Source organism: Ornithodoros turicata, chromosome 5, assembly GCF_037126465.1.
Source record: "Ornithodoros turicata isolate Travis chromosome 5, ASM3712646v1, whole genome shotgun sequence".
Lineage (NCBI taxonomy): Eukaryota > Metazoa > Arthropoda > Arachnida > Ixodida > Argasidae > Ornithodoros > Ornithodoros turicata.
Window position 1 is genome coordinate 66754110 of NC_088205.1, and position 23662 is coordinate 66777771.

At 45.6% G+C, this 23662-nt stretch overlaps 1 protein-coding gene across 4 annotated transcripts in view; it reads left to right on the forward strand.

The window, feature by feature from the left end:
- Positions 1-23662, forward strand: part of LOC135394620 (uncharacterized) — a 259083-nt gene that overhangs the window by 234210 nt on the left and 1211 nt on the right. For 3 of the 4 annotated variants that reach the window (XR_010422950.1, XR_010422949.1, XM_064625451.1), the window contains one exon: positions 23195-23394. Coding sequence is in view for 2 of the 4 variants with exons in the window: in XM_064625451.1 (XP_064481521.1) it covers positions 23195-23394 (200 nt within the window). In the remaining 2 variants the exon portion in view is untranslated. Of the gene's footprint in view, positions 1-20585; positions 20682-23194; positions 23395-23662 lie in introns of those variants that run through there. The other variant, XM_064625452.1, reaches the window with a different exon arrangement.

Consider the following 23662-nt stretch of genomic DNA (forward strand, 5'->3'; position numbering starts at 1 on the left):
GTGAGGGAGCACCCCTTCAGATGTCACACCGTTCGCGCCACGGCGGCGCAAGCGGTTGTCGGCTGAGGAGCTTAGGTACCGCGACAACTGCGTGCGAGAAAGACTTCAGAGCAACGCGAAGCGAGTTATGTAAAATGCGACAAGCTAAAGCGGACGAGAATCTCTCACGAAAGCTAGGAGGGCACTAGCTTCATCTACAATGCAAGCGGGACGCACGCAAGATAAACGAGAAACTATACCTAATACTCCAAAAATTTCCGAAAATATGGTGCAGCATGTCAGGGAGAACGACAACATGATCATAAGGGCCCTTCACGTGCAGCGCCTCAACGCGCATGCTACGACATGACGACACAGCCGGTACTGTCCAAGTGCAACGTCCTCGCCCTCTCGGAGACCCCGACCAACCTACCGAGACATATGAAAAACTTGTGATGCCTTTTCTATGCCAAGAGAAAAAAGACAACAGAAGTGCCGGTGCGGTTATCTACTCGAGAAATGACGAAATTATCTTAGCGATGAAGATAGTTTCAAAGTAGATAACGAGAAACCTCATAACCACTACAGATGAAGTTGGAGACGTATGCGGTCGTAGAGAGGGGGGAATGATGTTTGGGGAAGGTGCGGTCAACCTGCTCGAGGTTGGCGGCCCGCTGCACCCAGGGGTGGGGGAAGAGGGAAGGGTGAAAGAGAGAGGGATTTGTGGCAGGGAGATCATTAATTGTGGTAGAGGAGAGGAAGGGGTTTGCTGTCCGTATTGCCCTGGGAATGGGGTAATGGCGGAGAACGACCCGGCCACCACAGAAAACACACGAGCATCCCTCAGTAGCCTTCATTGGGATACTCTCTGTACCACGGCAACCGCCAGGGTGATTGGTGAAGTTACCCAGCAACGCGTTGTAGTACTGGACTACAAGGGTGCACCCAACCTAATCGTGATGATATACATTACCACTAAAGGCATGATCAGGAGCTAGGTTCCTCCTGGCAACACTTTACAAGCAAAACTTCGTAGAAAACTTGAAGGAACACAACACGCCCATGATTGTCATGGGATACTTCAATGCGGACTTTAAGAAGCCCGAGAACAACTGGTTCGTGGTACGAAGTCTTCGATTTGCATCTAGCCAGTGCCGATAAAGTTACCACGTCCCGTACGGGAAACGTTATTGTTTGTGCCTTCGTCAGGGGCAGAGACAAGCTCGTGGTCGCCAAGTACGTCAGCTACTTCAATCTCCGCAGGCCAGTAATGCCCATCATCGGAGAATGCCCGTGATGAGCTCGTAAATGCTATCACATTTAAATAGCAATCTGCAAACAACGATTTCGGCTGCAATTTTTCACTATGTAGCTGCGGTGATCGAAAATTTCAGATCCTAGCGGCCGTCTTCAGTGGCGTCCGTTATTTTTTTAGCCACGACTCGAACTCGTGAACCAAACGACACTTCTACTGTCTACCAGAGGCTCCCAACGACTAGTGGGGCCGTTTATAGAGCCGAGTAGAGCCGTTTATCAGGAGAGCTTGGCCATTGAGAGGAGCCTGTTTTAAAGCGCGTCATTTGACGTCACACGACGGGCGGCGCGAAGGGTAGTGCCGCCATTTTGGAGCGGAGCTATTGCTTTGTAATCGCCCCGTCCCTTTCACTCCGTCATTTTGGAGAGGAACTCCAGCCTTGCAATCTCCACGTGGCGCCGCGGCTCGCCTTTCATTTTGGCCAGGTGGGCAGAGCGGTGAGGTCTGACGTCACGGCAAGCTCCCCGATATCTCGTCGACAAAAGATCAAAGAATGGCCAAACTCACTCTATACACGGCTCGGATCGAACTGTTCTGCAACAGCCAGTATAGGACGCACGCGCCATCTGTGGTAGGAGAAGGAAAACGGAGGCAATTGGAGCAAAATGTCGGTTGACAGATGGAACCTGGTGCAAACAAGCGTCTGCTATCGGTGCCCGTCGCATCTTTGTTGCTTTAATCACAGTAATGTGCTGAAATTTCTCTAATTTCAAACGAAATGGTTGCTCACAAAAGTTCCAACATGAATCGAGTATATATAGGATGATGCAAGCTAGATGGTGCGTACGTGAAAAAAATACTCATTTCTGGGGTTGCCACTTTTCACTGTGAAAGATACCGGCCACAGGAGAGGCTAAGGTTAAAGCGAGAGGAGGAAAGGCGAGGGACAGGAAAGCACTGGGAGGAGAGCAGGCGCACAGAGAGTGTGTTCGCTCAAGATAATGCGCGAAAATAGTTATTACTGTCTTTTTCTGGTCTTGAAAATTGCAATGTAAAGAGGAAACATCACTACACGTAATAGAACAAGAGTCAAAATACCGATTGGATCGCTACTCATTCACTCAAATGCATCGACGCAGGAGCACCTTTGGAGGCTAAGAACTCATGGTGGTCGTACGCTCTAACCATACTCCTAACTGGCTTCACGCAACCACTGATACTGTCCCCTCGAAACACAAGAATGTAGTGGATAAAGGAAGAAGGAAAATCTAAGGGACCATTGGGGGAACTGGTGTTTTCAGAAGGAAGTCAGGAGGACAAAACCTAGAACGCGGACACCAGTTGAACGACCGGTGATGGTAAAGAAGAGGCCATAGGTTGTCTGCCTTGTGTCCACATTCCAGTTTGCTAATCGGATAACTACCGAGTTCGACTTTCGCTCTAGAATTCTTCGTACTCCTGTGGAGCATTGAATGAGAACTCCGACAAAAGGGGTGTAGGAAAGAAGGTCCCCGGAAAACAAGTCCCCCACCAACTTCGTCGAATGTGTTCTTATCGATGCGTCGCATTGCAGGTCAATCAGTTCCATATGTTAGCTGATCAGGGACGTTGTCAAGAACTGCGGCAAACAGCGAGCCAAAAACCTCCGTTTCAAGTCTCCTGCACTCGAAGAATCTTTGCCCGAATGCACTCGGGAGATCACCAAGCCTGCGACCACTGCAACTGAACCAGCCTGTTTCCGATGTCATTGAAGGCACATGTGTTACAAATCGGCCATGTGGGGTCTGCTCAGAAATTTTAGTGGGAATGTACTAGTAATATCAATTCAGTAGAGTTATCTTTAGTTTCGTTTTCTATCAGTAATTTGCATTTCTATTCATTTATTTAATTAACGCAAGGTAAACTGCACGAGGACAGAGCCCAGTGATAATGCCACAACCGTTCTTGGGCCGACTATTTTTTCTTTTTGCTAGGCGGGCAACCGGGCCACATGGCAACACTAGGCGGGCCACGTGCAGCCCGCGGGCCGCCACTTCGGCAACCCTGGTGTACAGTATACACACAGGGTGTTTCACGAAAATCCCCCGGCTGAATAATTCGTGAACAGGTGGCACCATCGAAGAAATTTCTTTTTGGTAAAGATCCTTGGACATCGGCCATGAACTCAGTAGTGAGCGGCTCATTTACATACGCTCACTTATTAAATAATTATCCTAACTTTTAAATTTTACTTCGCACGCTTACGGAACCTCTGTTTTACGCATCGGGACCTTCAGCGGAAAATATTGCAAGAAAAAAAAAAAAAATACCTCGTCGACACTTAGTGATTTTTCCGAATAATTAATCGGTTTCGGATTACACGTTTCTTGCGTGGAGCAGTGCACCAATGCGCTCTTTGGATCAGCTATCCCGCTGTCAATTTCGTGTTCATCCGCCTGGTTCACGCACGGGGGCGACGAAAGATTAGGAACAGCCGCAAGAGACGCTTTGGTATTCCTTCTCAAAGCGATTGGTAAACAGCGCTGGCGATTCTGTCGTTCTGTAGGACGAATAGCGTGCTCTTATCATGGATGATGGATGACGAATGCGCCGCGAGCGCTGTGAACTAGTGGGGTACATTCTTAAAAAGTAACTACACCACATAACCACGCTCTTAGCCAACCATCATCCCGAATGACAACGTTCCCGCCCGATTTGTTGGAAACGGGAGACGGGGCCTTCTTCTTTTTTTTTTTTTTTTGTTGTTGTTGTCTTTATGTGCGGCATAATCGGTACAGAAAAGGCGTGCGCCTCCCATATTCACCAAATCGAGGAAGAGAACGTTGTCATCCGTGATGATGGTTAGCTAGGGTGGTGCTATGTGGTGAAGTTCATTTTTAAGCTTCCAGACGCTTTCAGACATATGTCAGCACAGTTGCCTTAGAAGTCGGCCCAGGACGCACATTCCCTCAGGGCGTAAGTCGTGACATTACCCACCTCTATGAGGCCGACAACAGCGAGTCCTTCTCACAAGCACCACCACCACCTCCTCATTTTTAAGAGTGTAGAGAAGGAGAAGGAACACCAAAGCGTCTCCTGCGGTCTCTGCTGTTCCTTATCTTCCGTCACTCCAGTGTGTCAACCAGGCGGATGAACACGAAATTGACAGCCGGATAGCTGACCCAAAGAGCGCATTGGTGTACTGCTCCGCGCAAGAAATGTGAGCCGAAACCAATTAATTACACGGAAAAATCACTAAGTGCCGACGCGATTTTTTGGGGGATATTTTTTGCTGAAGGTCCCGATGCGTAAAACGGAAGTTCCGTAAGCGTGCGAAATATAATTTAAAAGTTAGGATGTTTATTTAATTAGTGAGCGTATGCAAATTAGCCGCTCACTACTCGGTTCATGGCTAATCTTAATAATCCCAATCCCAATAATCTTTACAAAAAATAAATTTCTTCGCTAGCGCAACCTGTTCACGAATTATTGAGTCGGGGGACCCCCGTGAAACACCCGGTATAGGCCCCACATGTTGAGTCCGGCGAATTCTCGCGCCTCTCGTTACGCACTTTGTGACTGCGAGACTTCGACAATGTTCTCCGGGCCCCATACCTTCCCACGGTCAACCCGAGGTCATTGCTATGTCGCTCTTCACAAACAGTTTCCTGTATGCAGTTACACTGATGGGTATCCTAAATTTATGGCCGCCGAAAGAACACATGTACGGGCCGTCCCGTTAGATGGCAGTGGATTATAAGTTATGACACGTCCTGAACCCCGAAGAAAGCTCTCACACCCGCCTTTCACGACACCTCATTGGAATGGTACAAGCAGATTTCCTGTCCACAAGCTCCATGTCAACATTTGAACTCATGGGATGTTTGTTCTTGCAACCTGAAGGGCGTTATGGTTCACCTATCAAATTATTTTCGAAGAGTGCAGGAAGGCTTTCACCGAGGACCGCACACAATCTCTCTGACGGCATGTGGCACCATTACGCCCAACAAACCCTACGCACCAATATACCATATTAGGGTGTATTGGGTGTATTAGGGTTATGTGAATACACCCTATTAGGGTGTACCCACATGACGTCAAACGAACGCGTTTGCCGCTATGGTGGTGGTAACTTTCTCGGCGCAGCTTCCTAGTTGACGTAGCGTTTGCTCGGAAACGAAGCCTCGAATTGTGATTGCTGTTTGAAAAAAAGAAAAAAAGTGACACTCCATACTACGTTTAAGCGCATATGCTGATCAATTCTGCGAGGGAGCCATATCTCGTTACCGTGAGAAAGTTTCGAAGTGCTTTGCGTCGATCCCTTTCTGTGTTCCGAAGACACCTCGTCAAATGCGCAAGTCAGCGCGCAAAGTCGCATCATCTCTCAATGCGTCCACGAAAAGTGGCCACCTGTGGGATGAGCTTCGCGCACACGACGTCATAACGTGACGTAGGTCACGTAGGTCGTAGGTCACATGACTTACGTCAATAAGGTCACATGACGTAGGTCGTGATGTAGTCAAGGTAGATGTAGGTGAATATTTTTATTGATATTTCCGTTCTGCGTGTTTGGCAACTCGAAGAGAAAAGCTCCCATTCCTCCGCATCAGAAATGTACTAAAACATTCGTGAAAATTGTGGCTCTGTCTCACAGAGCCGGCTTCGTAGATGGGTAGAAATCCAGTGAACCGGTCGAGATCTAGGAAGGGAGTTGCCTCAGGACAGAATCCGCCGATATTTCGGACAGAGACTGTTCTTCTGTTCTTCAGAGACTGGCCCAGAAGAAGGACAGTCTCTGTTCGAAATATCGGCGGCTTCTGTGCTGAGGCAACTCCCTTCCTAGAGCCCGCTTCGATTTTTTAACCGCGCGACGACTTCTCAGCGCCAGCTATAAGACCGATGCCTTCCAGCAATCGAAACACTCTGCTGGATTTCTTCCTGCGATCTATTTGGAATAAGCGTTTCAGGATCCAAGTTACAGCTTGTGCTCATAGCAACCTGTAATAATGGTAATGGTACCGTGATGTTACACGTAGGGTTTGTCTGTGCAGTGTGGCGACGTGTTGCACGTGCCGCATGGTAGGACTGCAACATGTCGTCTGTCCGTCTAGAACAACAGCCAGAACCTCGAATCACGATGCCGATGCGGATACAAATAAACAGACACTAGGTCAACGACATAATTCGTTGCTGGCGAGGAGTGAAGATTTCAACAGCACAGCCTCTTGTCCCATGATAAAACGTGGAACAATTTTATCAACATTACCCTTTCAGCCTCTTGGGAGTCTTCCACTATGTCGGTATATGCAACGAAAAACACGTGCGTGCCAGCGCCATCGCTCTGTAGCCAGGACATGACAAATTGCCTTTGTAAACAACGTCCACCATGATGGGGAGGAGGAAGAAGTGCGTCATCTAGTCGCAAAGAAGGAGAAGCCAATCGCCTCGTATCCGCGAGACGACGTGGGTACCTGGGTGGGATATTCTTTGCACCTAGACCCAGGTCGGGTTTACTACCATCTCCAGGCGTCATCATGGCGGCGGCGGCTGCTGCATCGAGGCGTGCGTCCATGGCACCCACGATAGCGGCGGCCCAAGGAGCCATTACCCCTTCCAGAGCTCCAGCACCGGGAAATCGACGGATGTCATACGCGCCGACAGCAGCGCACACGCAAGCAGCAACAGCAGTAGTACCGCAAACTCGACAGAAGGGCTTCGAAGAGACGCTGACATCTGAATTTCAAGACTATGGTGACCAGAGCCAAGGAATGCGCGACGACCCAAAGGCTGCGTACAGAGCCCGCAAGCGAATGTTTGGTGCTGTGGAAATCTTTCTGTCTCTCGCTGTCATTGGACTGATTGTGGGCACCATTGTGATGTTCATCCTGAGTGCCGCCTCTCAAGGTGGAACTGTGAAGCCTGCGGACGACTCCAAGACTACTCTGTCAAGCACTCAAGAGACTCATAACGCAACGACAGCACCAAATAGCACAGCGGCGCCACACATAGCGGAAAAGGAGCTAATCGCGGATAATAAGGAATGATCGAATGGACGTGCACCGCGAAGATATAACGTCTACAAGTGACGGCAGAATTGGCGCAAAAGAACGCATCGGTTCGCTGAGGCTGTTCTCCTGTGCCAGAGTGATTGATTTGGTGATGTTTACGCACGTGGTGTGCGCCATCCAGGTTTCTATACGTGTATATGGGGATGGACTGAGTAGAGAAATTGTCGTGCTATTTTGGGGGTGAAGCAACTGTATTAAACCCTATTGACGGCACTGGGTAGTAAGTTCAGAATCGTATTGCTTCGCTCATATGGTGCCCAGGGGAGGGGGGGGGGGGTTGGTTTCTTGTTAACGTAGAAGACTGCGCACAATGCAGTGGCTCAAGAACGACCGCTGCCTCAGGAAGCTCACTTGTGCCGTGAGCGCGCCGTATTAAAAGTGCGACACTGTGCACAGTATTGTCGCGCTAGCTTACACAGAATACAAGTGGAGGGTTCCTGGCATGAAATTTCGTACATGTCAGAAGTGCCACGGGGTACTTATTAAGTCACATCGGTGTACAAGGAGCATAGGTCGGGGTTCATTCATGATGGCCTTCGTCGACCCCACACACCTCCACATCATGGAAAAATGATGTGAGGTTGAATGAAGGCTACAAGGCGACGCAATATTGACGTTGAATGAAGGGATGATGCGATATGATGGTGTGATGCGTTGTATGATGTGATGTGTGTGAAGGAAAAGTGGAAAATGCTAGTCGACAGGGGGAAAACGACGCAGTCTAAGGAGTAGGGGGGGCGGGAACTACCACGTGTGACCGACGCCTTCATATAGTTTTCGGAAATCGCACGATGCAATCGCATATATTGAAAGTTCTAATAGATCGAAAGCAATCAACGAAAACTATATAATAATAATAGATGATGATGATGATAATGATTATATTAACAACCAATCAAAAACGACCACACAGTCTACTGAGTGCTGCAGCACTGAAAGTATACTAGGTTTCAGAAACGTGAAGTACAAACAATCTGATTTGAGTAATACTAATACAAAACAATAGTGGAAAACACAGTGATATTAAGGTATGGGTAGTATGGGTACAAGTATCAGGAGGTACAGCAGGTTACAAATCTTGGACGGCCCTCGGAGGAAGGTGCAAAAATAGCTACAACATAGCCTCGTGAGAGGTTATTCAAGAACAACAATGCGTGCAATATGATAAAGGAATCTGTCAAACATCAAATATCAGCAACGCGACATCAGTCCCTTCGAAGGAGTATCGTGCATTCACCTATCGTGTTTTCGGAACCGGTATCGTGAACCGGTACCGATTTGCACTAAACTTGGACGTCGAAAGATATCGCAGTCTTGTCGCAACAGCCTCCGTGGCTCTCCCTGTGGGGAGAACCCACATGCTTCTCTTTCCCTGCAGTTACGCCATCCGGTTTTGGATGGCGCACACTGACTGCAGGCCTCGCATCTATTGGCAGCGCGTGTGTCTGTGTGTCGTTGCGGTCGACAGGCTGACAACGGCGAGCCCACCACCACCGGTCGATAGTCACGTGCCAGATGAGCGCGAAAGTTCGAATGGTGCTTTCGTAGCGAAAAGTACCGTTCCCTTCACTCGAAAAGTTTCAGAACAGTTTTTCTCCTCTCAGTGAGTGTGAAGCATTAATGTAGATTGTTACACGGTATAATGTAACTTTAATTGCATGTGGAAATTGTTATCTTTTTTTTTTTGCAAAGTTTTTCTTTCTTCTTCTTCTTTTGAAAAAAGAGTTTATTTCTTCGACCTGGGAGATAGCACTGCACCATCCTTTCGGAGCGCAACAGATAAATATGTTAATTTTTATCCGTTTGCACTTTGTAGCTCAATTTGCGACATCCACGTCCTAAAGAAACCCATCACAAAAAAAAAAAAAAAAACCTGTGCAACCTGTTTGGTTACCGGAAACCGCAAATATAAAAACGGCGAATCCCGTAACCGTAACCGAACCGACATTCATTTCGGTTTAAGTCATTAAACTCACAACTTCGTCTCAAGATAAAAGGAAACCGTTCACCGTTCACACGAAAACGTAACCCGGACAAGGCCAGTGAGTGAGCTCCAATTTTCACGGACAAGACCAATCAGGAGGGAGCGGTTGGAGGGACCTTGGTAGCCTTGGCAACCGACCGGCCGACAGGCGGGAGGACAGTCTGTGATCGGCTTGTGGTACGTCGTTTCTGGTTAACGTCGGACGTGTTCGTACAGCCATGAGTGTAACACCGGGTTCCACGCAACGTGTTCATATCAGAAATCACTCCTTTAAGCGAAAGGCGGCGTATTCACAGAGGACTTTCCATTTAGTATATTGTAATGCGATCGCCAAGCAGACGACCTCGGAGACAATCGCCTGCCATGCACTCTCATTCGTGTGCCTGGCTACCGTTATCATGATGTTAGCTGCAAAGGGAGTGCGAATCTTTAACACTAGTTTATTTAATATGCCAGCTGTTTTCGCAAGAGAAACTTGGCCGAGTTGACTCTGAAGAGGTGACGAACATTACCGTATCGGTCTCATACACACGTTCCTGGATGCCATAGTCCCTTTAAAGAATACACAAACAGCCAGGAATGCTGAGATGTTCAACGGGGATCGAAGTGGGGGAGGGGTAACGACAATATTCAGCAACGCAAAAGATCCTGTGCAGTCATCTCCACGCAAAAGAACGAACGTGCTCGGGGATCTAACAACGGACACAGCAATAAATTGTATACCCACAAAGTAGACATTGTTGACAGTATATAGGAGCTCGTTGTCGCGTTGTGTCTGTGTTCGCCCAAAATGGAGGTTCAAGTAATTTTCATTGTACTTTTAAAATGAAAATACTACGCGTGTGATGAGTAAACGTTGTTTCGGTATCGTTTTTCTTGCTTTGCATATTTATTCCGAATTTCTTCGTCATCCGAAAGAACGGGACATATTCCTTCACTGAGGCCAAATAGTCAAGACGGCGGGCCCGACCACCTAAAAGGGCACTGCCCTTGCCAAAACAGGACGTCTGGACTCACCCTACCCTTTAGCCTCTTCAGCATTCGCACGTTGTTACGTCAAATGCATGAGCAACGGCAAGCGATGGCGTTTCTAATAGACCTCTCCCTGTTTGTAAACAAAAATATAAATAAATAAAAATAAATAAATGACGTCATAGTGTCCGATAGCGCCAGCAATGTGGCAGAGTTGAACTACGCTCGCCCGAAAGCCACGGTCTTGAGGGGATTACGATGGTTCCTGAAAGGGACGCGACCTTCGGTCCTACTTTTCTTTCAATAGGAGGCAGCGAACAAGTGCCCATTCGTGGAACCCAGCCCTTCCTTTCCGATTTGTTTCACTGTTTCATTCGGGATTACATCCCACTTCGCCTATTCCCATTTCGCCTAATCTGGATTATCGGATTATAGAGGTCGGAGGGGTGACAGGCGTTAGGCGGAATGGGACTGCCGTGCAATCTCAGTAGGCGAAACGGGACTGTCTGGAAATGGGCGTTACTTACACGTCCCACCCCGATGGTGACGTCTGTAAGAAATGAATGCGCTCGTCCGACAACAACCTTACGTCGCCCGAAACAAGGACACTTTACATTTGCAAATGAGGGTGTGCGGGATGGAAAGCGGACAATGGCTCACCAGTCCAGAGCTGAGACCGCACATTTGCTCACCCCGTTCTATTTTACCATGAGCCCACCCTGACAGTTTCAGAATTTATCTTCATCTTTTCCCTCTGTGTAAAACAGTGACTTAGTAGTGAGCGTTGTATTCCCCAGATCAAAATTATTTTTGAACCTTTTAGCAACGACAGCATCGTCCGATTGCTGATATTTATATTTAAAAAAAGTCAGTTTCCCTCTTCCCTTGGTGGAAGCAGTGGCAACGCAAACTATGACAATCTTAGATGTTGTCAGTCATTTTGGCCCTCTATAGCCGTGGCAACAGCACGTTTTTCATTGTTGTTGTTTCCAATGCAGCCCCCAATAGACGGATTATCTCCGATGAATAGAAGGATTAACCATTGTGTAGGGTACACCACTAGAGGGCACTACGAGCGACGCCTCACCACTAGGGGCCGCTGCTGTCGTATTCCGCGGATGACGTCATTGCTCCTTCCGGGAGCATGGTGAGAGATAGCGGGAGGCATTGGATGGCGATGGGAAATAGAGCGCCCCTTTGTGCAAGGCTGTGGTGGCGCTGCGGGCGACAGGACAGACGCTCTCGGTGGCGGCTCTCTACGACGTTGTTATGGTTATGGTCTCGTGACCGCGATACGCGGCGTCGGCGGCGAAAGAGTTTTGGGTCCAGCGTTGTGTACGAGTCTGAGCGAGTTGATATTAATCTCACTCCGTTTATTGTTCAACTGATGGTTGTTGTTTGAGAGCTCAATTGCTATGCTGTGAGATTGGGGTGTACGGCACGCATATACGGCATACGACAATATAAATAAATACATATAAACAAAAGGATGTGCACGATAAATTACGCCACATTATTATAGCTTCCCGTGTTGCTACACTTTGCATTATAAAGGCGCTTTCGCGAACCAGTCCGTTCACAAACAGCCGTGTGCATCCCGTCGTGTACATATTAGACTTGGATACTTTCCTTTTAATTGCCTAATATACGCTTTTGCGACTCGAGCGCGTATATTGGCAGGCTCCAGACTTGCGCAATATTATTTTGGTGATGGCACATATGCTCAGACAAGAGCGGAGGAAAGTTGTTCTCCTATTTGCTTTATGTATTTATTCACTTCAGTATAAACAATTATGCACACTACAGTGCTATATGATATATTGTAAGCACCTTATGGCTGCAGACACACTGGGTGGATATCTGTAAAATTTTAGTGCCTTCTTTTTTGTGGTGGTCACTGTCACTCATAGGGATTCAGTTAAGTGTTGTGGCAATTCCAATGTAAACAGTCATCTGTTATATTGGAAAGTGAGTGATTATGGTCAAACAAGTCTCAATAAACATGATACCTTCTACAATACCATCTGTGATTCCTAAATGTCAGTATGACAAGGTATGAAGAAATATTAACAAAGTGCATGTTATCCAAAGCAAGTTCTTCCACATCCCCCCCCCCCCCATCTACACACACTCAAAAAAAAAAACAAAAAAAACAAAGCCGGTCTTGGATTTGCCTCTGATAACATAATTTAACTACACAAATGCAGATACGTGCACTCAAACACATTTGCAAGGAAAGCATGACGATTATTGCAGTTGCAACGGTCATGCCAGTAAGTCATGTACATCTTGGTATTTTTGAAATTTCTCAAACATTTCCATATCTTTTATATTCAACGTGCTGGACATCTAGTGTGCAACACCTGATATCGAATCAAAATCTGAGCCAGTATGGGGTCATGAACACACCGGTGTAACCTGAGCAACAATAAGGTAGACGTCATGTCAACAAGTTGCACACTGCTGTTCCATCTTGCACATTTGTCATGCTCATCTAGGTATTTTGAAATTTCTCAAACATTTCCATATCTTTTATATTCAATGTGCTGGACATCTAGTGTGCAACACCTGATATCGAATCAAAATCTGAGCCAGTATGGGGTCATGAACACACCGGTGTAACCTGAGCAACAATAAGGTAGACGTCATGTCAACAAGTTGCACACTGCTGTTCCATCTTGCACATTTGTCATGCTCATCTAGGTATTTTGAAATTTCTCAAACATTTCCATATCTTTTATATTCAACGTGCTGGACATCTAGTGTGCAACACCTGATATCGAATCAAAATCTGAGCCAGTATGGGGTCATGAACACACCGGTGTAACCTGAGCAACAATAAGGTAGACGTCATGTCAACAAGTTGCACACTGCTGTTCCATCTTGCACATTTGTCATGCTCATCTAGGTATTTTGAAATTTCTCAAACATTTCCATATCTTTTATATTCAACGTGCTGGACATCTAGTGTGCAACACCTGATATCGAATCAAAATCTGAGCCAGTATGGGGTCATGAACACACCGGTGTAACCTGAGCAACAATAAGGTAGACGTCATGTCAACAAGTTGCACACTGCTGTTCCATCTTGCACATTTGTCATGCTCATCTAGGTATTTTGAAATTTCTCAAACATTTCCATATCTTTTATATTCAACGTGCTGGACATCTAGTGTGCAACACCTGATATCGAATCAAAATCTGAGCCAGTATGGGGTCATGAACACACCGGTGTAACCTGAGCAACAATAAGGTAGACGTCATGTCAACAAGTTGCACACTGCTGTTCCATCTTGCACATTTGTCATGCTCATCTAGGTATTTTGAAATTTCTCAAACATTTCCATATCTTTTATATTCAATGTGCTGGACATCTAGTGTGCAACACCTGATATCGAATCAAAATCTGAGCCAGTATGGGGTCATGAACACACCGGTGTAACCTGAGCAACAATAAGGTAGACGTCATGTCAACAAGTTGCACACTGCTGTTCCATCTTGCACATTTGTCATGCTCATCTAGGTATTTTGAAATTTCTCAAACATTTCCATATCTTTTATATTCAATGTGCTGGACATCTAGTGTGCAACACCTGATATCGAATCAAAATCTGAGCCAGTATGGGGTCATGAACACACCGGTGTAACCTGAGCAACAATAAGGTAGACGTCATGTCAACAAGTTGCACACTGCTGTTCCATCTTGCACATTTGTCATGCTCATCTAGGTATTTTGAAATTTCTCAAACATTTCCATATCTTTTATATTCAACGTGCTGGACATCTAGTGTGCAACACCTGATATCGAATCAAAATCTGAGCCAGTATGGGGTCATGAACACACCGGTGTAACCTGAGCAACAATAAGGTAGACGTCATGTCAACAAGTTGCACACTGCTGTTCCATCTTGCACATTTGTCATGCTCATCTAGGTATTTTGAAATTTCTCAAACATTTCCATATCTTTTATATTCAACGTGCTGGACATCTAGTGTGCAACACCTGATATCGAATCAAAATCTGAGCCAGTATGGGGTCATGAACACACCGGTGTAACCTGAGCAACAATAAGGTAGACGTCATGTCAACAAGTTGCACACTGCTGTTCCATCTTGCACATTTGTCATGCTCATCTAGGTATTTTGAAATTTCTCAAACATTTCCATATCTTTTATATTCAATGTGCTGGACATCTAGTGTGCAACACCTGATATCGAATCAAAATCTGAGCCAGTATGGGGTCATGAACACACCGGTGTAACCTGAGCAACAATAAGGTAGACGTCATGTCAACAAGTTGCACACTGCTGTTCCATCTTGCACATTTGTCATGCTCATCTAGGTATTTTGAAATTTCTCAAACATTTCCATATCTTTTATATTCAACGTGCTGGACATCTAGTGTGCAACACCTGATATCGAATCAAAATCTGAGCCAGTATGGGGTCATGAACACACCGGTGTAACCTGAGCAACAATAAGGTAGACGTCATGTCAACAAGTTGCACACTGCTGTTCCATCTTGCACATTTGTCATGCTCATCTAGGTATTTTGAAATTTCTCAAACATTTCCATATCTTTTATATTCAACGTGCTGGACATCTAGTGTGCAACACCTGATATCGAATCAAAATCTGAGCCAGTATGGGGTCATGAACACACCGGTGTAACCTGAGCAACAATAAGGTAGACGTCATGTCAACAAGTTGCACACTGCTGTTCCATCTTGCACATTTGTCATGCTCATCTAGGTATTTTGAAATTTCTCAAACATTTCCATATCTTTTATATTCAACGTGCTGGACATCTAGTGTGCAACACCTGATATCGAATCAAAATCTGAGCCAGTATGGGGTCATGAACACACCGGTGTAACCTGAGCAACAATAAGGTAGACGTCATGTCAACAAGTTGCACACTGCTGTTCCATCTTGCACATTTGTCATGCTCATCTAGGTATTTTGAAATTTCTCAAACATTTCCATATCTTTTATATTCAACGTGCTGGACATCTAGTGTGCAACACCTGATATCGAATCAAAATCTGAGCCAGTATGGGGTCATGAACACACCGGTGTAACCTGAGCAACAATAAGGTAGACGTCATGTCAACAAGTTGCACACTGCTGTTCCATCTTGCACATTTGTCATGCTCATCTAGGTATTTTGAAATTTCTCAAACATTTCCATATCTTTTATATTCAACGTGCTGGACATCTAGTGTGCAACACCTGATATCGAATCAAAATCTGAGCCAGTATGGGGTCATGAACACACCGGTGTAACCTGAGCAACAATAAGGTAGACGTCATGTCAACAAGTTGCACACTGCTGTTCCATCTTGCACATTTGTCATGCTCATCTAGGTATTTTGAAATTTCTCAAACATTTCCATATCTTTTATATTCAACGTGCTGGACATCTAGTGTGCAACACCTGATATCGAATCAAAATCTGAGCCAGTATGGGGTCATGAACACACCGGTGTAACCTGAGCAACAATAAGGTAGACGTCATGTCAACAAGTTGCACACTGCTGTTCCATCTTGCACATTTGTCATGCTCATCTAGGTATTTTGAAATTTCTCAAACATTTCCATATCTTTTATATTCAACGTGCTGGACATCTAGTGTGCAACACCTGATATCAATCGAAGATGTCCAGCACGTTGAATATAAAAGATATGGAAATGTTTGAGAAATTTCAAAATACCTAGATGAGCATGACAAATGTGCAAGATGGAACAGCAGTGTGCAACTTGTTGACATGACGTCTACCTTATTCTTGCTCAGGTGACACCGGTGTGTTCGTGACCCCATACTGGCTCAGATTTTGATTCGATATCAGGTGTTGCACACTAGATGTCCAGCACGTTGAATATAAAAGATATTGAAATGTTTGAGAAATTTCAAAAATACCAAGATGTACATGACTTACTGGCATGACCGTTGCAACTGCAATAATCGTCATGCTTTCCTTGCAAATGTGTTTGAGTGCACGTATCTGCATTTGTGTAGTTAAATTATGTTATCAGAGGCAAATCCAAGACCGGCTTTTTTTTGTTTTTGTTTTCTGAGTGTGTGTAGATGGGGGGGGGGGATGTGGAAGAACTTGCTTTGGATAGCATGTACTACATTAACATTTCTTCATACCTTGTCATACTGACATTTAGGAATCACAGATGGTATTGTAGAAGGTATCATGTTTATTGAGACTCTTTTGACTATAATCACTCACTTTCCAATATAACAGATGACTGTTTACATTGGAATTGCCACAACACTTAACGGAATCCCTATGAGTGACAGTGACCACCACAGAAAAGAAGGCACTAAAATTTTACAAATATCCAACCAGGGATTCTGCAGCCATAAGGTGCTTACAATATATCATATAGCACTGTAGTGTGCATAATTGTTTATACTGAAGTGAATAAATACATAAAGCAAATAGGAGAACAACTTTCCTCCGCTCTTGTCTGAGCATATGCGCCATCACCAAAATAATATTGCGCAAGTCTGGAGCCTGCCAATATACGCGCTCGAGTCGCAAAAGCGTATATTAGGCAATTAAAAGGAAAGTATCCAAGTCTAATATGTACACGACGGGATGCACACGGCTGTTTGTGAACGGACTGGTTCGCGAAAGCGCCTTTATAATGCAAAGTGTAGCAACACGGGAAGCTATAATAATGTGGCGTAATTTATCGTGCACATCCTTTTGTTTATATGTATTTATTTATATTGTCGTATGCCGTATATGCGTGCCGTACACCCCAATCTCACAGCATAGCAATTGAGCTCTCAAACAACAACCATCAGTTGAACAATAAACGGAGTGAGATTAATATCAACTCGCTCAGACTCGTACACAACGCTGGACCCAAAACTCTTTCGCCGCCGACGCCGCGTATCGCGGTCACGAGACCATAACCATAACAACGCCGTAGAGAGCCGCCACCGAGAGCGTCTGTCCTGTCGCCCGCAGCGCCACCACAGCCTTGCACAAAGGGGCGCTCTATTTCCCATCGCCATCCAATGCCTCCCGCTATCTCTCACCATGCTTCCGGAAGGAGCAATGACGTCATCCGCGGAATACGACAGCAGCGGCCCCTAGTGGTGAGGCGTCGCTCGTGGCGCCCTCTAGTGGTGTGCCCTACACAATGGTTAATGCTTCTATTCATCGGAGATAATCCGTCTATTGGGGGCTGCATTGGAAACAACACCCGTTGTTTGGAGGTACTGAACACAAACACAAAATTTTAGTCTGCATTTGTGGGGCGCAGACAAAACCTCACCGGACAAAACCTCACCGGACAAAAGCTCACCGGACATAAGCTCACCGGGACTGCACCCTTCGAGACTGACCAAGGTTAGGTCAAAAGAGCCTTTTACCATTTCACACGTTGGAGAGTGGGTCAGTTCATGTACAATAGGCACCCGTCGAGACTGACCAAGGTTAGGTCAGGAGAGCCTTTTACGTATTTCACACGTTGGGGAGTACGGTGCGGTGAGCTTTTGTCCGGTGAGCTGTCTTCCGGGAGCCCGCATTTGTGTGGTACTGATTTTCAAGAAACGAAGAAACTGAGTTAAGGAGTACCAAAAGACCTCTCTAACGTTTAGCTACATAGAGAGTTTCCATCCCTTGCAGTAGCTGTATTAAATAAATCATGTCAAGGCTCCAATAATTTTGGCGCCTAATTTTCACGACACGACCACAGGGATTATATGCGCGCCTTGTGCATTCGCGAAGTCATGGTTCAAGTCTGTGACTGGACTAGTTTACTTAGCGCTGAGCCTTATATCACTCTCACAGCATTTCGTAAAAGCAGCACTTATACACATTATCTTTATTCGCTTTCACTGTCTTCATGTCTCCAGCCTCTCGACCAGCATCTAAGGCCCCCTTTTGTGTTTGCGATATATTTTTTAATTTTTTAAGGAATAGCAAGTCGGCCTTGACTACGCTTGACTAGCCTTCCCTCCCTTCCCCTTCACTTTTCAATAAACATACGCCCCCACCCGCCATAAACACACATACACCGCCTTTGCCGGTATAGCGCACATGCAATGAGTGTGTGTGAGAAAAATAAAAGAAAGAAATTGGCGCCACGTGAGTCCTACATTGCTTCTATGCTTGTGCACATTTATGAATTATTTTGCTAAAGCAATGCGCGTGATTGGAAACAATGAGGGTAAAGACTTGGGCTTGTTTGTAGGACATTCTAAGAGAGGAATAGTAGTGATGGATGAACCACTGCAATGGTGCAGTGGCAGTGCCACAAACCACGACACCTAACTTACGAGAAAAGAGGCACGTAAATAATCCGTTACAGTTATCCGTTCCGTAGTCCGTTCGGTAGAGCCGTTACAGTAATCGATACTTTTTAGGTATGGGAGTGCGGATCGCGGTACTTTTTTTAAATCAGTATCGAAAAAGTATTTGCGTTACAAGTTCATCGTGCATGATTAACTAGCAAAGGGATAAACGATATAAGAGACAAAGCGCTGACAAGCTGGTGCATGATCAAGGAGCGGAATCCGAGACAGGGATGAAGGGACGACACCACAAATTCTCAAACACAGCAAAAACTTTAATGCACCTGTGCCCTATATATCCAAAAACCTCCGGAGAGGAGGAACAGGAAGTAAGGATGGCTTACTGACTTAGTCACACAATTGCCACGTCCAGCAATCTCTACCGACTCCCTCAACAACCTTCGCCAAACATTCTTTTCTTTATATAGTCTCCTGGTTTCAGGGAAAATAGGTTTACAATTGTTACATTCACGAAAGTGCTGGATCACTTGATACAAGGGCCATGTTTTTGGCATTGAGGCAATGTTCCCGTAGACGGTCATTCAAACAACGACCGGTTTGACCTACATAGCAAAAAGCACATTCCAGGGGAATGGTGTATACAACCGAGTGATTGCAGGGAAGAAACGGGTTACGATTATTTATGTTAATGCCTTTAAACTTAGTAGATTAACGCCTTTTTCTTCTGTTTTCACTGGTTGCCCCATAAAACATCGTAACCCGTTTGTTCCCTGCAATCACTCGGCTGTATACTCAATTCCCCTGGAATGTGGTTTTTGCTATGTAGGTCAAACCGGTAGTTGTTTGAATGACCGTCTACGGGAACACTGCCTCAGCGCTTAAAAAATGGCCCTTGTATCAAGTGATCCAGCACCTTCGTGAATGTAACAATTGTAAACCTGTTTTCCCTGGAACGGGAGTACTATATAAAGAAAATAATGTTTGGCGAAGGTTGTTGAGGGAGTCGGTAGAGATTGCTGCACGTGGCGATTGTGTGAGTAAGCCATCCTTACTTCCTGTTCCTCCTCTCCGGAGGTTTTGGGATATATAGGGCAGAGGTGCATTTAAGTTTTTGGTGTGTTTGAGAATTTGTTGTGTCGTCTCTTCATCCCTGTCCCGGGTTCCCCGCCTTGATCAAAGGTATAAAGTTGTGATGTGGACATGCGTAATTAACTTCGATTCCCCGATATAGAATAACGAATTTCTCACATTGACTTTTCTCTAAGAACAAAAAATAAAAAGTCAACGCAAGGCTATGCTTGAGTAAAATCAACAAGGTTGTAGAGTTATATGAAGATGTGAAAGTGATATTTGGCAGCACGTCAGGGGACCGCCTTCTATCCTCACGTGACACGGATTGGTAGGCGAAGTGGGACTGTCTGCAGCATACATTAGGCCAAATGGCACCCCCTGTATTTCAAGGTCGGTGCACCTGCTAAGGGACGGCGAGATAATCTGCTAAAAAGCATTAGGCGAAATGCGAAGACACGTCATTCGGTCTACCAACGTCATGATGACGTTTCTAGGGCAGAGGTCTATTTCACACAGGAACGAGACATAGGCACGCAGCGCAAACTGACTTTGCCACGGCAGCGGCCACGTGCCCGAAACCGTAGGTAAACCAAAAGGGGCAGCTGTCTAGAGCCGTGAGCGAGCGCCGAAGTTTAGATCGGGCAGCAGAGTATCACGTGCGCAGCACAAGGATATGCTCTGGGATGGGACAAGCGCAATGCCTGCCCGAATGACATCTCAAAAATAGTACTGCCCTCGCCCTAAAAAGTGCAGGCAGGCACTATACTTTGTCTCCCTCCACGGCATCACAAACTTTCGTCGATATTCCATAGCAATGTTCCCGCAGGTGCACATCGCTGGATGCGTGACAGCATGGGGGATTCCATGCTTGGAATTTCATCTCGTCATCTCATAGTGCGCGCACACGACCAGCTCTCAAGGCCGCTTACCGGCACAAAACATGTTCCAGCGCTCGGCAAACGAGCTAATGAAAAAAAAAAAACAGAGATGGGAGAGATAATTGTTTCGAGGGGTGGCTGTCTAACGTCTTATAAACGGGGAATAACACTGCGTCGAACAGTGAACACAGTTGCCATCATGATGTCCTGCAGGTGAGCTTTTGTGCCGTATGTTGTACGGGGTTTTCTGTTGGAAAATGGTCCCGCTTTCATTGTCATGTGGGTTATGCAATGTTTGCGATAGTTCGCTAACCGTTTTAAAGTGCGTCAGTTGGTGTAGCTTGGGACAACAGTTTACGGAACACGGCACAGGCGTATTTCTTGACTCCTCGTATAGCTATCAGTATATCGAGTAAGAAACGGGGGGGGGGGGGGAATATAGGTTTATTGCAAAACAAAACAAAAAACACGAGAGTAAGAAACGGGTGACATGCTATTCTACCCAACTCTGAGTATATGTGTGGCCGCTCTTGTTTGCTGCTAGGGTTTCGCTCAAATGGAGCAATGCGACACCCCGGTGTTCCGTAAACCTTTCTCTCAAGTTGTATATAAAAAAACTTCAATTTTTTAATATATAAAAAAATATTTATTTGATATTGCAACGCAGCTATGTTCTGTGTCAGTCATTTAGGATGTTGCGTATCTCCCTTTTACTGCCTCCATCTGCTTGTTTGATGCGGTAACTACATTTTTCTCTGAGTTCACTGAACATTACAATTTTCTACTGTCACATATATGAGTACGCAAAAACGAAACAAAAAAATGAAAACGATCAGAGAAAAATGTCGTCGATAACATATATCTGAACCCAATTTGTCTTGTAGACTCTCTCTCTCTCTCTGCTTCTTAGGTTTTCACAATTTTTTATTCCAAGTTTCGCATTTTGTCCTAACCTAAGCTTCGGTTTACCAATGCGTAACTTCCGAATCCGTATTTTATTAGTAAGTTACGATTGAAACGATGTGGTGATTCCCACGCTTCGCATACACAAGGCCGTATACTGCTGTGTTAATGATGCATACACCGATTTTTCGTTAAAAAATTCTCTTTCGGCATTTATAGATTCCTTGTTTGGTCTTGCAGAAAGTCATGACGTTAAAACTCGCCCTACGGTCTTTAAAATACTGCGTGCTCCAGTCTCGTAAAGCAGACGTACGCAGTATTTATCTACGTACGTAAAACTTTTCATACACCGATACATGCCCGGTACCAATACCTCATGCCAGTCTCCAGCATATCGGAATCATCACTACCAAAAGTGATCAATGGCATTTAAATGTGTTTCAGAATTCACCTGCTTTCTTCTGAAATATTTTATCTGTCGTCAGCTAATGACATACTATATCGCTGAGAAATGTACAGTGGCGCGCAGTCTTGCCTTGAACAGCGGAGCGCGTGTCATCGGACGCAGATAGACAGCTCGAAACGATATTGGGACGATCCACGATCCCGTTCAGGATTGCGGAGCTGCCACTCCGGGGTTGGAATGGTTCCGGAATCATTCCAGATTTATCAGAGCCCGGAATGGAATTGGAATGGAATGGCGGAAACTGTCCTGGGAATGGAATGGGAATGGAATTAGGCATTTTTTCGCAGGCGGAATGGAATTGGAATGCAATGGTCTGGGTGTCATACGGTCAGGGGCGATGGTTTGGTTTGGTTTTAAGAAAAAATAAAATGGAGATTTTGGCTTCACAAGTGTGAGGTCCGCAACCCCACATCACTTGCACGAGTTACTTTAGTGGAAAACTCCTGTAATGATAATGCCAATGAAGAGGAGGAGAGGGGGAGGGCGAAATAACCTTGTCTTTGTGCTTTTTCCGTGCTGGGTAATGTCAATCTCCTCTATAGCACTACTGGGACAGCTAGTACGGTTACCGGTCCTAATTCTTTTATTGGTGGAATTAAAGGAATAAAATGGGGTTGCCAAGCCATTCCAGGAGTGGGAATTTACCATACCTTTTATTCCGAGGAATTGAAAGGAATGGAATTATCACAAATCTTCATTCCTCGGAATGGAATTGGAATGGAATGGGTGATCCCATTCCGCAACCCTGATCCCGTTGATGGGAGGGGCGGTACTCTCAACGGATGTGTTCGCGTTTCGGCTTCTCAGGAGCACCGCGCCGTTTATCTGATGTACAGCTCTGGTCAACCTTAATAATAACAATGGAAAAAATCGGTCTCATTTCCCAGCGCGATAACAGCCACCCTTGGGGCACTGGAGGAATGTTAAGTGAACAAAATCATTGCGTTAAACTAGCAGAATAATTTTTGTTAAATTAAGATTACCTCATGGCCTCAGTGGTTGCTGTAATGGTGCTCGGGAACGAGACCACATTTTTTCCAGTGTTATTATTAAGGTTGACTGGAGCTGTACCTTGGGTGGCCCTGATCACGTGCTTGTATCGGTAATCACGGAACAGCATCCGTTGTGCGTACCGACCCTCCCTTCAAGGGGATAGTGGATCATCCCAATCTCATTTCCAGCTGTCTATCAGCGCCCGATGACACGCGCTCTGCTGTTCAAGGCAAGTCTGCACGCCACTGTAGATGCGGTTTGTAATATCAGCACGAACTCCAAAATTATGGAACGAGTATGGTTATGCTAACGATATATGCGTCGGTTTCCCGACACCAGTAACAAGAAAGACGCTTTCTTGCAGGGTATGCCTCGTACTGTTCGCGCCAGCCATATTGTGCAGCCTCTTGGTGGAGTCGTGCGACACGGTCAACGTCTGCTCCGCTGAACAGTGTAAAACCGCTCCCTTGTGTCAATCGAACAAAGACCATGAGCACAAATGTGTGAAGCACGAAGAAGGCGGGACAACATGCTATTGCTTCCCTCATTGCGTAAAGAACATTAGTAAGTGAAACTTTAGTCTGCCGGGATGTGTATGGTGGAAGATACGAAACAAAAGGTGAACTAGAACGGAGAGACGCACACTGTGCATTTTTCTGGTACGGTACCACTTCTAGCAATAAAGAACAGGAATGTCCGGGAACCTTTACCGGTTCAACTTTCCCGTAAGAATTTTTTTAGCATACTTTTTTTTTGTTCGTGCACTGTATGCATTTTCTTCCCTCAAGTACTTCCCTGTTTTCCTTTTGCTTTACGAATAATGTGGACGTAA